This window comes from Prosopis cineraria, unplaced genomic scaffold (assembly GCF_029017545.1).
Source record: "Prosopis cineraria cultivar Desert tree isolate PC_DT_omini unplaced genomic scaffold, ASM2901754v1 PC6, whole genome shotgun sequence".
NCBI lineage: Eukaryota > Viridiplantae > Streptophyta > Magnoliopsida > Fabales > Fabaceae > Prosopis > Prosopis cineraria.
In genome coordinates this window covers 17,244,645-17,258,533 of record NW_026555337.1, presented here as the reverse complement: position 1 = coordinate 17,258,533, position 13,889 = coordinate 17,244,645, and the positions used below count along the sequence as shown (strand labels likewise).

The following is a 13,889-nucleotide window of genomic DNA, read 5'->3' as shown; positions in this document are numbered from 1 at the left end:
TAATAATCCTAGAAATTCGGATAATGATGATGGTTACTACTTTGTCCTTGATTCATCACCATCAAAAGCCTTACAAGAAGAAGACGAATTAGGTCAAAGACAAAAGAAGAACAGTAGTGAAAATCCAGAAGGAGAGGATGATGATGATGCTGCTGATTTGAAGTTGCAGCTTAATATTGAGCGGTCTGATATTTCAAGTCTGAATTTTTATAATAGTGATGATGATGGTCGTCAACATGCTTTTGATTTGAACTTTCCTGTGAATTATGATCCAGAAGATGTGTTGGGATATGATTATTGTGAGGGTAGACTCAAGAAGTCTCGCATGGAAGACAATAATATACGCAGCAGCCTCCGGGCAGGATTCAGTAGTGAAGATCATGGCCTCGACTTGGAGCTCAGAATCGGTTTTTCTTCCGCAAGGAACTAATATTCGTACGTGGTCACACTAATTACTGACATCCGAAGGTTCCTGACTTGTTGCTTCTCTCACAATATATATATATATATATTTGGTAGTTGAATGTTAAAACTCTTTTAATTTGTTCTTCAGATATTTCTCGTAGGGTTTGATATTTTGTGTGTGTGGCGTGGGTCCAGCTTCAGTACTCATAATTTCTAATGAGATGTGATATGAAATTTTTTATAATTTTCATAAATTGATTGGCTATTTGAATTTATTTTGAATAGATTAGATTTAAATTTTTATTTATAATTTTTTTTAAAAAAATATTTTTTTGGAAATCAATCGAAAGATTATCTTTATTTTTAATCTTATATTTACCAAAAAAAAATTATAAAATTTTAAAAAATTTAATATTAAACGGTACATTTAAATAGTTAATTTATAAACATATAAATATTTTTAAAATTAAATTGAAATATTCAATTTTATAAATGTATTTTTTGAGAGGTTGGACAAAAAAATATAAGATATTTTTATATTTTTAAGGTATAATTAATGTGTTCTTTTTTCCAAAAATATCCTTCATAAATAAATTATTTTATATTTTTTTTGGCTGAACAAAGCATTTTGTATTTATCTTTAAGTAAAATATCTTATTAAATAAGAGTATATATAAAAAAATGTTATTAATTTAAAGAAGTTAACTAATTTATTGAGAATGATATTGCTTAAAATGTCTTACATTTTTCATTTATGTATAAAGTTTTTATTTTAATAAATATGAAATAAAAATTAAAACTTTAGATATAAATTGTATAAATCTCATTAAAAGGATAATGCTCAGTTCCTCGTGAGCACTAAAGCGAGATGCAGTGAGTTTTTGTGCTTGCCAATATCAGGTGAGGATTCTCTCCTTTTCCTTTTTCATCCTCGTCTCTTCTTTTCTCTTTTTAGCCATTATATCAAAATTTAGATTGTGTAGATTTGATCTCGTATAAAATTACTATTGCCATGTTAAATTATAAGAAAATACAAAATATTAAAATTCATACTGCTAAAATTTAAAAAGAAGAATTAAAAAATTAGGAAGAGGAGGGGGAAAAATGGGAAGGGAAGATGAGAGCATCATCACCCGTCAATATCATTATATAATTATGGATTTGTTATGGATTAGAGATTAATCACGTTATTTAATGGAAGACTCAAGTCATTTGTTTTTTTTTAAAAAAAATCATATTTTATGACCGTATAATCAAAGCAAATCAGGATGATTATTTTGATAGGGGAAGATAGAAATAAAATTGTAAGAGTTTTATACATTCAATTTGTTGGAAAAATCAATTTGAGTATCTAACGATTATTCATTGCAAAAATGTTTTTAATTATTATTTATATATACAATTATCTACGGTCTAAAATGTCAAAAACATCCCTTATTGGTGGTTGTTAAAATTTTATCGTTCAGAAATTTAAATACTCATTCCGTTTTAAGAGGTTGAATTTTAAAAAATATAAGACATTTTTAATATTTTAAGATAAAAAAATGCCCTCATTAAATAATCACTTTATATTTATTTTAGAGTAAAATATCCTATTACATAAAGCTAAATATGAAAAGATAGTATTAATTTAAAAATAAATAATCATTTTATTAAAGGTAAAATTTAATTAAAAATACTTTATATTTTTTAGCAAAGTGAGTAGTGGCAGCAATACGATTCTACACTTATGAACATTTGATTATTGACTATATTCTTGGCCAAAACAAATTATTGATTATATATATATATATATATGTATATATTGATCAATATTAATAGCGACATTGTGGTGGAGATGATTGAGACCCTATCATATTTTAATTTGGAAATGATAAAGGAATATTTAAAGTGTTATGATAATTTTAGAGACAGAATTAACCGTATGCTTTTCGAACAGGTGACTTTGCGGCTGCGAAAATGGAATTAACCGCATGCTTTGTATGCATGATAAGAACTATACTATTTACAACTTCTAAATACTTTATTTGATTTTTATAAATCATTTTCAAATTTTGTAAGATTAATAAAATTAGTTAAATAGAAACTTTTTTTTAACAAACTTTCAAAATTATCTTTAATTAAATTAAAATCATTTTTCAAGCAAAAAGTAAAAGAGACAAAAATACTTTTATAAATAAATTATAAATGTTCCGTTAAATTTTTTAAATGATGTATTAATGATCCTCAGGTATAGTCTTTTAAATAGGATCAAAAGAATAATTTATTATACATATTTTGTATTTTGTATTGACATCCATGATGCTGATAATCGCTGTTCAAGACTTGCCCTATCAGTATTATCTTCCTGAATTTAGGCCTCTTGTCAATATATTCAGAAGCATAACCAATGTTGCCCAAACAGCAAAGACAGATTCACCAGCCAAGTCTAGCATGGGTACAAAAAATACAACAGTAACAAAAAAGAAAAAAAAATAAAATTTTTAATCTTTTAAATTTATTTCAATCTTCGATTTGATCCTTTATAATTTTCTTTTAAATTTTAAAACATAAATTAACTTAATAATTTAAAATGTAAAATACATTGTTAACTTGACAATGCATATGCAGTTAAACGAGAACAAATTAACTTTTAAATTAATTTAATTTTATTAATATAATTTCTCTTATCATGTTTTGTTCCTTTGTTTTTAAAAATTTTAGAATATGCTTTTTCATACCTAAATAATTATACTTGTTTTCATTCATTTGTTTGGCTGCAATCAATATTCTATTATCCATTAATAGTATAACCGTTCTTTTTTAAAATAATAAGGATCAAATTGATAATTAAAATAAACTTAAAAAACTAACTTGATAAAAATTAAACTTGAAGGACTGAATTAATAACTGATACAAACATAAGAACTAAAAGTTATATTATTCTATCAGAACAAAGAATAAAAAACATAACTGCTAAATAATAACAACATAAATAATTAAAGATGATGAATTGCCTTTATCCAGAAATGAACTCAATAGGGCTGGAGTAAAAGTCATACTTTGATCAAGAAGCCAACGCTGTTTAACTCTTGATAATAAAAAAAAAAAAAATTACATATACATAGCTACGTGGAGCTAATTCAAGTACTAAGAACGAGTTAATCTGTGAGAAATGACCAAGTTCAGACCATTCTAGGCTATTTTAGGCCCAAAAAGCCTTACACCATGAAAAATTTCTTCTATTTCTGCACGCCTACAACATCCGATACAAAATCATAGAACAGGGACAAACCTCTACAGTGAATAAAAACTCTCCTTTGGATAGCAAACAATAAATCAGGCAACCAACAGAGTCTTTCTGAAGCAGCCAAAAGTAAGTGTATGCATATATATATATATATATCTCTATGCATGTATGTATGTATGTATGACTCTACAAAAGAATACAAGGAAGAAAGGAGACAAACTTATCTAGTTGGATCATCTGCAATAGCATGCATTTCTATCTGCCCACCACCACCAACTCTTGTTGTATTCACAAACTTCTTTTCGACTTCTCTTGAAATTTGAACATCGTTTGGGCAAAAATGCTGATGCACAATTTTTACAACAAACCGAGGAAGCAAAGCGCCCACAATGGATCCAAGCAAACATAACCAGAACAAACGTGTTCCCGCGACATGAAAGATGGCCCTGCCAAAGTTTCATGGGCAGTATTAGAAAGCACAGGCTAATCAATGTTAAGAAGGCAAGGTGAATCAATGGCAACAAATAATTAGCTTGGTAGGCTGAATAACTTGGTTTCCATACAAGCAAAAGCATGAAACACTGGTGATGGAAGCATTTAATTTACAGTACATGCATGAAACACTAGTATTATTTGAATCCCCTCTTTAGTAGAATTTACTGCATGCAAGCAAATTTAAGCCTGTTAAACCTCCATTCAAAGCGTTCACTGCTCTTGACATATTAGTGGCAGGCTTTGCTGAGCAGGTAAAAAAGGGACTGCGAGAATCAATTGCCTTGGGGCTTTTGAACATTTTGTTTTCAAGAGTTTTCCCCCTTCTTTTAATCTGAAATCCTGACATTTTGGGTAAAAGTTATTTAAGATTCTTTCCTCATAAAATACTATTGAGAAATCAGCAGCAAATTATATTATATATTCCATATTGTCGTCAGTTTTGCCTCTAATCATCACTTTGCTGTAAGCCTATGCCAGTGGGATGCTATAACGCATGAAAACTGGAACAAATGTAATTAAACTCCACAACAAAATAGGTCATGCCAGAATTGGTAGATAATGTATAAAGCAGAGCAATCATACTAGTAACAATTTAGGAACAAATAGTTGCATGACAAAATAAACAGAGAATGAGGTAAAGAAAGAGAGCTTACCAGTAACCAGGAAATGTGGGTAGAGCATCAATGATCATGACAGAAATGAAGGTTGCAATAACAGAACCCCAAATGGCTGCATGAGTAATCCAAGTCCACCTGATGACATCCATAGCCAAGTGTAAATTAACCAAAATAACCACTGAAAGAGTCCAAAGATCTCCAATGCTTGATACATCGACGGTGCTTCCCCAATAGGCAAAGAGAGGAACAAAGAACACAGCGATACTTTGCCACAAAGTATCAGCCATTGTCAACCAAAATAAATGTTCATTATAGGCCTCATTTCTCTGCCCAGCTCCATAAAGCTGAGGGTACTTCAGGAGAGTCTTTTTACTAAGATCTTTGTCAAGAATACCAACAATTATAGTCGGGAATGAAGTGTAAACTACAGAATATAACAAACTGCTCCATTCAGTTATAGCAGTTGTCAAAGTGAAGGCAGTGAAAAGCACATACCTGGAAGACAAAACAAAATTTGGCAGTAAACATCTTAACAACCAAAAAGAATAGAAAATCCAAATCAGCATGGGGTTCATGGCATTCCAGATTAGAAAACATTATAGGGTTCTTGGCAAGCTAGATTTGAAAAATTACATGGTTAAAGCATTCATATACTTGTGTTTTCCAGAGTCTTACTCACCAAAATAGGACAAGAACAATGATAGCATTCCTGTACAAATTGTATAGCACCATGTAACCCAGCCGTTGATAATTCCAATGGCCATGAACCAGTAAGAGAGGAACAAGAAACCTAAATTGTCCCATTGCAAAATCTGATGCCATTACAGCTTGCCGACCCTCCTGTCCACTGATACCCACTCCAACATCAGCCATTTGGATCATTGAGACATCATTAGCACCTGAATCACATGGATAAAATTTTGCAATATTAGGAGAAATATGAACAAGGGATGACCAAATGATCTTTCATCATCTATCAGTGACTTTTTCCCCATTTTTAATCCTTCTTTTTTGTAGGCAAGTGACAATGTGAAAAAAGTCAACAAATTGGATTCCTACCATCTCCAATGGCTAGTGTCATGTCAGAGGTCCTCTTCTTCACAAGGGACACAATCCCAGCCTTTTGTAGTGGAGCTACTCGACAGCAAAGAACCACAGAACATTTACCCGCAAGTTGAAAAAGCTGGAATTAGTAGCAGCAAGTTAAATGAGCACATTAAACAAAACCAAACTGCGGTTTAGACACCATGTCAAATTTAACAGCACTAACCTGTTCTTCGAGTTCAGTGTTTTCACTTTCAAGAATGTATACAAGGCTGGTACCATCAATGATTAATGCTATTTGATTTGTTACAGGTTCAATACTTCTTCCAATGTTGTTAGCAACCCCGGAGATGGTCATGCGTTGGGCATCATGTAAATGCCTGCTACATGACTCTCTATCATTGCTATTAATTACAATTCGAGTCATATCACCTGTTAGGAGCTTTGAGGAGTAAGCAATTGATATGGCAGTTTCCTGTTTGTCACCAGTCAACACCCATATCTTGATACCTGCTGTCCTCAGAGATTCAATGGATTCAGGCACCCCTTGCTGCAGCTTATCTTCAATAGCAGATGCACCTAATATGCAGAGATTGTTTTCCACACTGCTGGAAACCCTGCGAAGCAAAGCAGCCCTACCACCCAGAGCATTGCTAGCTTCCTCAAAGGCAAAATGCCATTCCTCAAATTCTGAAGGATTCAATTCCCGCATCCCAATGACAAGGGTTCTCAAACCAAGGGAGGAATAAGAGTGAAGATGGGTTTCAGTTGCACGTATTATATCTGTGCTCGATGATTTATCTATCACACTAAACATTGACATATCAGCGCCTTTGACAAAAACTTTCACAGAGTTGTCAGGGAACCCCAATATAACAGACATCCTCTTCCGGTCACTATCAAATTCATGCAAACCCAAGACATTAAACCTGCACCAACATCATGAACATCAGATAAATCCAGTCACTAAAAAGCTAGGTTAGGAGGAGGAGAAAAACTAAAACAAGGCTCACAGACAGTTATACAATAAGCAAGCAATATGGGCAATTAAATAAATAATACACCCAAGGAAACATTTTGTAGACACTCTTACATAATAATAAATGAAAACTAATTGGTTCCAGTTATCATGGTAAATCAAGAATCACAACTGCTTGAACATTATGGATACCGTACCCCAAACATTTAACGTTCCTGGTTATCAGTATAAATCTAAAGCTTAGACTAAGATTGGGGGAAAGGCAATTGAACTTACCTTTGTCTTTCTCCTTGAATATCAATAACTATATACCCTGAAGTTCGTTCTATGAGTGTAAAACCATAGGCGGCAGCACCATATGCCAGTGCTTGTTCATCTGGTGATTCCCCTTGGTAATCAATCAACTTGACTGCAGGATCAGATGTGTCGAGAAGAAGAGGCACAATAGTATTGCAGGCTGCCAACACAAGGAAGAATTCACAAATATGTTTTCCCTCCTTGTTTTTGAATCCACCTCTTGTTAAATGCAAAAGCTTTGGATCAACTTTCACCTTCATTTTAGGCTTCAATATCTTTCCATCAACTGACAAAAGCAAACCACAAAAAAGCAAGCGATGTCACTTATATTACAAGGTCAGATGTGCAAAAGTTGACCTATAATTTCTTAAGAACTGACAACCATTTGAAGATGAAATCACACCTTGGACAGGCTCATTCTCCAGATCGGCATTTTGAGAGCTGTAATCAACCCCCCAGATGCTTGCACATTGAAATTCCATCTTGTTCTCAGTAAGTGTGCCAGTTTTGTCTGAAAAAATATATTTAATTTGTCCCAAGTCTTCATTTATATTTAAAGCTCGACACTGAAATCTGGAATTTGATGCCTCATCATACATTTTGGTGTCTCTGGTCATGAAGTAGGCCTGACCAATCCGGACAAGCTCCATGGAAATGTACAATGATATGGGAATCATGACTTGGAACACTATAACTGACATGAGGAATGCGATCAGTATCTCCAACCCCCATCCAGAATATTTATAGCTTTTTGCTTTTCCACTTGAAACATCTAGTTTCCGATAATAGGGCAAGAGATCCAATTCATATTTGTAGCGCTTTAACCAAAAAGCAGTACAAACAGAGATAACTGCACACAAAGTTACAAGAAAGCAAGAGATCAGGATGATCTCCTTGTTCATACGAGTCTCCAGCCGACTCCTCTTTGATGGAGCCCCTGCGCTATTGAGCATTGCTTTAGTTTCTTGGCCACAATATACAGCAACACCAATTGCCCAATCGGTATTCTTGATTTCACAGCCTCGGAGAACAATATTAGATGATCCAAGTGACAATCGCTTTCCATCAATTTCCATGCTACCCTGAAACCCATAAATGTTCCTATTGGGTTTCTCACACTTAATTAACCCATTAATCCTCTCCTTTTCAGGCAACAGTGATATGGTCTCAGGTTTTGCATACCGAGTCTTCAAATTTGACTCTCCATCTAAATTAGCAGTCTGAACATATGCAACTCCTGTAGGATCACTGGTTGACAGCAGCACCATATCACAGGGAATGGTTTTATTTGCATGGATTTTAATCACTTCACCAACTCTAATGTCCTTATATATTTTCCTTTGGAAATTATCATCAACCAAAACCAATGCTGACCTGTTATTCTCAATCTTGTCAGACTGATGCCGCCTCCAGTCCTCATATGCATCCTTCAAAGCCGAAACTACCAGGACAAAGGTTAACGGCAAAAAAGAAACCCCAATCCCAAAAACGGCAATCTGAGGGAGCTGATTAAGTATGGCAATTATAAGAAAATAAAAGTAAGCAACTCTACGGAATTGTTCAAACAAATTCTTGGGCAAAAAGGTGATGATAGAGTATTTCGCAGTACGAATCGAATTTCCTGAAAACCGACCCTCTCATTCGTACTCACAGGATCATTTATATAAACTAACCTCGCATCCACATCGCTGATTTCCTTCTTGGACGTACTGAGTACTTCAGAATCTGCTCCCTTCGAACCATACCGCTCATGCTTGGCATCCGGAAGCCCCAAATTCACTTCTCGGGTCAAATTCCTACTGGAGCCCCTAGACTGAAAGGACATGGCGCTTCTGACTGACGGTGAATTAACAGCGGGTTCAAAATTCGAAGAATTATCCACTTCCATTGTGAAAGAAGTAGCAGAGGTGCCAGAATTTGGCGTCGTCGGTTTACTTAGATCAGAGAAAACTGGGAAATTTTCGGGGATGGGATCAAAAGGGGCCACTTAGAACCCTTGATCCCAAAAAACCTGAGGTTTCTAAGCAGCTTAAATTTAATTTCAAATCCCGAATTAGAAAGACGAACCCATTAAGAGAACACACTTTCTTTACATTTCACAAGTCGGAGTAGTTCAACAAGCACGTTCAACTGGTCATTGGGGATGAGACACGAGTACAGTAGGTGGGTCATGTTGCCTTGGAAGCGTGTTCTAAGTATTGGAAGTGACGGTTGTTAAAGAAATGTGGTTACAAGGAAGACTAAGCACAGGAATTTCAACTTTCGAGTCTAATACACTGAGACTGGAAATTTGAAAACGATTTGTTTCTGAATGGCCAAAGCTTGGTGGAATCATAAATACGAGTCTCTGAATGGCCAAAGCTGGTGGAATCATAAATACGAGTCTCTGGGCAAGGAAGCAAAGAAAAGTCCATTTTTGATTTTCCTTACCGAGTAAGAGAGAAAAAGAAAAGAGAACGTCTTTATCACAAAGCAATTGATCTAGGGTCTACTAGGAACTGACTTTTCCGAGGGGATCACTTCGAATTTAAATTGTTTTTCTGGGTGCACATAATTTACAGGGACTCAGCACCGCTCCTTTTACCCACGCACGTCCATAGCTCCACTACATTTTAAAGAAAATCTGAACCGTTCAAATTGGTTCAGATTTATTGTTTTAATTTTTATTTTTATTTTATATTTACTAAAATAAAATTTTTTTATTAAATTTGATCGCTAGTTTGAACAATCCACATTTAATATAAATAATTTAAATTTAATATTAAATTTTTTTATAATTTTTATTAATTGACTATTTAAATATATTTTAGATAGTGTAGATTTAATATTAAATTTTTTTATAATTTGTAATATTAAATTCAAACTATTTATATTAAATCTAAACTGTGCAAACTAGTGATCGTATTTATTAATTTATTTTTTTTAAATTTGGATCATCGATATTGAACCTTAAACTGTTCAGACTACAGATGAGATTTATTAAATTTTTTTGTAAACATGAACCATCCATATTAAATATAAACTATTTAAATCGGTGATCAAATTTAAATATAAATCATCCATATAAATTTGGCTCATTCATATAAATTTTTTATTTTAATAAATATAAAATTAAAATTAAAATATTAAATATGAACTGTCAAGATAAAATTTAAAAAGTTTAGATTTTCTCTAAAATGTAGCAGAGCTATGGAGGTGTAGGAGGTAAGAAGAGCAAAGCCAAGTCCAATTTACAAAACAATTATAGTTTGGGTCAAGAACTTGAAATCAATAACAATTAAATTCCTAATAATTTTTTTAAAAAATAAATTAAAAATATCGATCCAGATAATTAGAAATTTAAAAGTTTTAATTATAAATAAATATTTAAATACTCATATAACTCTTACATTGTAATATGATTTTTAATTTGTAACCGTGTGAATTTATATTTATAACTAATTTTTAAAAAAATTTTGCCAAAAATCTAATTGTTATAAATCTAACTTTTTAGGACTTAACTATCATTTTTCTAATTCAATACATGAAAGTTATTCATTATTATTTTTAATTTTATTCTTATTATAAATTTAATTTTATGGCTTAACATATATTGTATATTTTTATTTTTAAAAAAAAGTAAAATTGAAATTTTTTTCTTTAAAGGCATTTAATTTAATGAGTTATAATAGAAATAGTCGAAAATGTTTTAGGGTTAAATTTTATTTTTGTTTTTGAACCATACACTTAGAATCACCAAATGTCATAAATTCAACTTTAATATGTTGTTCTCCTTAAACCCTTAAAACCAGATCATTTTTGCCTTGCAATTAACTAAGATTAAGTTTGGCACTTAAATGATCATGTGGACCAAATTCTCTCTTGACATGCTGGCAAAAAAAAAAAAAAAAAGTCAAGCAATTTGGTGCACATCCACATGCAATAGTCAACTTAATTTTAGTTAACAGTAATGTCAAGAATGATTCGATCTTGAGGTTTAATGAGAAGAATGTATCTAAAATTAATTTTAGATACTGGATGTTTTTCAAAAGAATACTTCAAGAAATAAACTTTAACCTAACGCCTTATAATAGAAATAGAAGGTATAGTATACAAATATGAATGAAGCCCAGGGCAGTTATTGTGTTGTTTCTTTCTTTCTAAATTGCAGCCAGTTTTGTTGTTTTGATAGTCAATATTTCTATTTTTATCTCTAATTAAATATTAGTATTTTTAACTAAATATTACTTTTTCTCCCAAGGAATTTATATAGAATTTTTTAAATAGTTATTAATAAATTAATTTTTTTCTGAACGTAAAAAGGTTGCACTCGAATTAACCGTTCCCTGTCTTTCTAATTGAAGCAAGTGAACAATGTTGTTCATGTTAACTGGGGACAGCGCAACTGCCTCTTTTGTTTTTACATGTTGTTTTTTTCCCCCGATTTTAATTTTATTAATTCTTTAAGAAATGAAGAAGGAAATTAATCAAAGGTTCAAAAGTCAATACACCTTTTTCTGGGTTCAAAAGTCAGTGGGATATATATATATATATATATATATTGAAAACAAGTATCTACTTGTTTTGTTTAGATTCGACTCGAGCATATCGTTCGGTCAAATTAAAATTAATTCTCTTAAAAACATTTTTTTATTTATATGGACTCAAATTTAAAATCTCATATTCATGTAATTGTAGTTTTTCACTAGGATTAACACGGTTGGTTCTCTTGCCTTTTTTCCCCCTCTTATTATAATACTAATAGCGGTGAAAGGATGGGAGATTTTTCCCCCCCCGCCCATTTTGAGGTCATCGATCATAAATTTTAAATTTTCTTTTATATTATACAAGTGTTATACTTTTTTTTTTGGCCAAAATATAAGTGTTATGCATATCCAGTATATTCATACAAAATTTCTGCTATATATATATATTTTTTTAAATTTTGGCTTCTTGTGTCCATATTTGGATACGCTCATGAAAAAGTAGGTTTAAAATTTTAAATTTTTCATAACCACTCATCATTATTATTAGTTAAATTACTTTCAGATATGTTTTTATAAATCCTTTCAAACATTAAAACTAATATTTTTAATTGTGGTCATGCAAACTTAAAAAGAATTTATATCACTATTTAATTATTTCTATTACTATCAAATAAAGTACGTTCATTCCACAATAAAAACAATTGCTTCTATTAATTATTAATTTATTCAATCAAGTAAAGTATGTTTATTCCATTATTTTTTTGTCATGGAAGTACCTGAGTCTTTATTTGTAATTAAAAAATAAATAATTATTAAAATAATCAATGGAATGTGACTCATAAATTTAAGTAAAGCTAACTGTGAATTTAAGTAATATTACTTATGAATCAATGGAAAGTCAATTGAAAATAAATAAATAGTTTTATAAATTTATGTATCTCACTTATAAATTTGAAGTGGAATAGGTAACAATTTTCATGTATTGTTGTTGATCCCTACTTGAAGCAAAAATTATTTGGCAACAATTTAAAAATGTACTCTAAAGTGGAGTAGGCAACAATTTTCAATTAAGATAAATGAGCAAGTTAGCTTCTAAACTATAGATCCAGAAGTGTTTAGAACTCTAAACTTATATTTTCTACAATATTTCTCTTTAATTTTTGAAAATAGGTAAAATTTGACCTCTGTTATTAACAAAAATTAACTTTAATTATTAGATGATCAGAAAATAACGAAAAAGGTCCTAAACAATTATAGAAAAGGACCAAAAAATTTACGTGGTCCTTTCTTGTAATTTTTTGTTCTTGTTTTTAATTGTTGGGTTTTTTTTATTTTTGATGTCTTTTCTATTATTTTCAAAAGTTAAAGAAACATTACAAAAACTAAGTTTAGGCTTTTAGACATTTTTGGATCTATAGTTTAGAGATCAATTTGTTCATTTATCCTTTCAACTATTGCAATAAAATTTAAAATATGCAACATAAGATTGTTTCTTTTAAAACTTCTCTTGTCACAACATTTAAAAACTGTTCCCAACTTCAATAGGCAACAAAAAATAAAGGGTTAAAGGGAAAAAATATCTTAAAATTTTTTCTTGAGGGGCCTAGCATCCTAAATTTTTTTGGAACAATTTTGCTTTAGAACTTTTAAAAAGGAGGCAATTTTACTCAACCGTCAAGTTTAATCATTAGTTGACTGTGAGTTTGACCTTTTATGCCACTTGGCAGCCAAGTGGCTTTTTTTATAAAAATTAAAAATAAACATATGCACATGGCCATTAAAACTTCTTCAATCGTTTCCTCTTCTCCATTTTCTTCCTTCCTCAATGTGATTGTGAGCTAGGAAAATTATCAAAAATGGGTTGATCTTCTCAATCTTCTTCCTTCTTCTTTCATTTGATTAAGAATGGAGGGCACATCGATGGCTCATCCTTTGATTCCAAAGGTGGGGGGCGATGAAGTAGGAGAACCCATTTAAGAACTCCAAGCACTAGGGGAATGGTAGAAATTAGCAAGTCCTTTTGGAGAGTCCTATTTTAGTCTTTCCACCTTTAAAAGACCTAAATCAGCCAATTGAGGAGGTGGGAGTGAGCTGTTATAAGGGAAAGAAGTTATATCTAAAGGAAATCGACATTGAAATTTCTGTTATGATTTTTGCTTTAGTCTCTCACGTTGTTCTCTAGGGACCAGGTTAGGCTTGATTTTTGCTTTGATTTCTTATCAATGGTTGAATCCCACAATCCATTGTTGAAAATTCTAATATGAGTTTTGCTCTGATTTCCACCTTTTCCTTTCATTTTGATTTGAAAATGTAAAATTGCCTAAGAGGGGGAGTGAATTAGACTATAAAAAATTTAA

At 31.6% G+C, this 13,889-nt stretch overlaps 1 protein-coding gene across 1 annotated transcript; it reads right to left on the bottom strand.

Annotated features, from left to right (window-relative positions):
• Positions 1-3,775: 3,775 nt before the first annotated feature.
• On the bottom strand, positions 3,776-9,486 carry LOC129314277 (phospholipid-transporting ATPase 1-like). The gene is given in 8 exon segments (XM_054957668.1): positions 3,776-4,080; positions 4,783-5,241; positions 5,426-5,645; positions 5,806-5,929; positions 6,017-6,719; positions 7,046-7,352; positions 7,470-8,699; positions 8,702-9,486. Coding segments are annotated over 8 exon segments (3,522 nt in total). The 5' UTR covers positions 8,955-9,486; the 3' UTR covers positions 3,776-3,854.
• Positions 9,487-13,889: the final 4,403 nt, after the last annotated feature.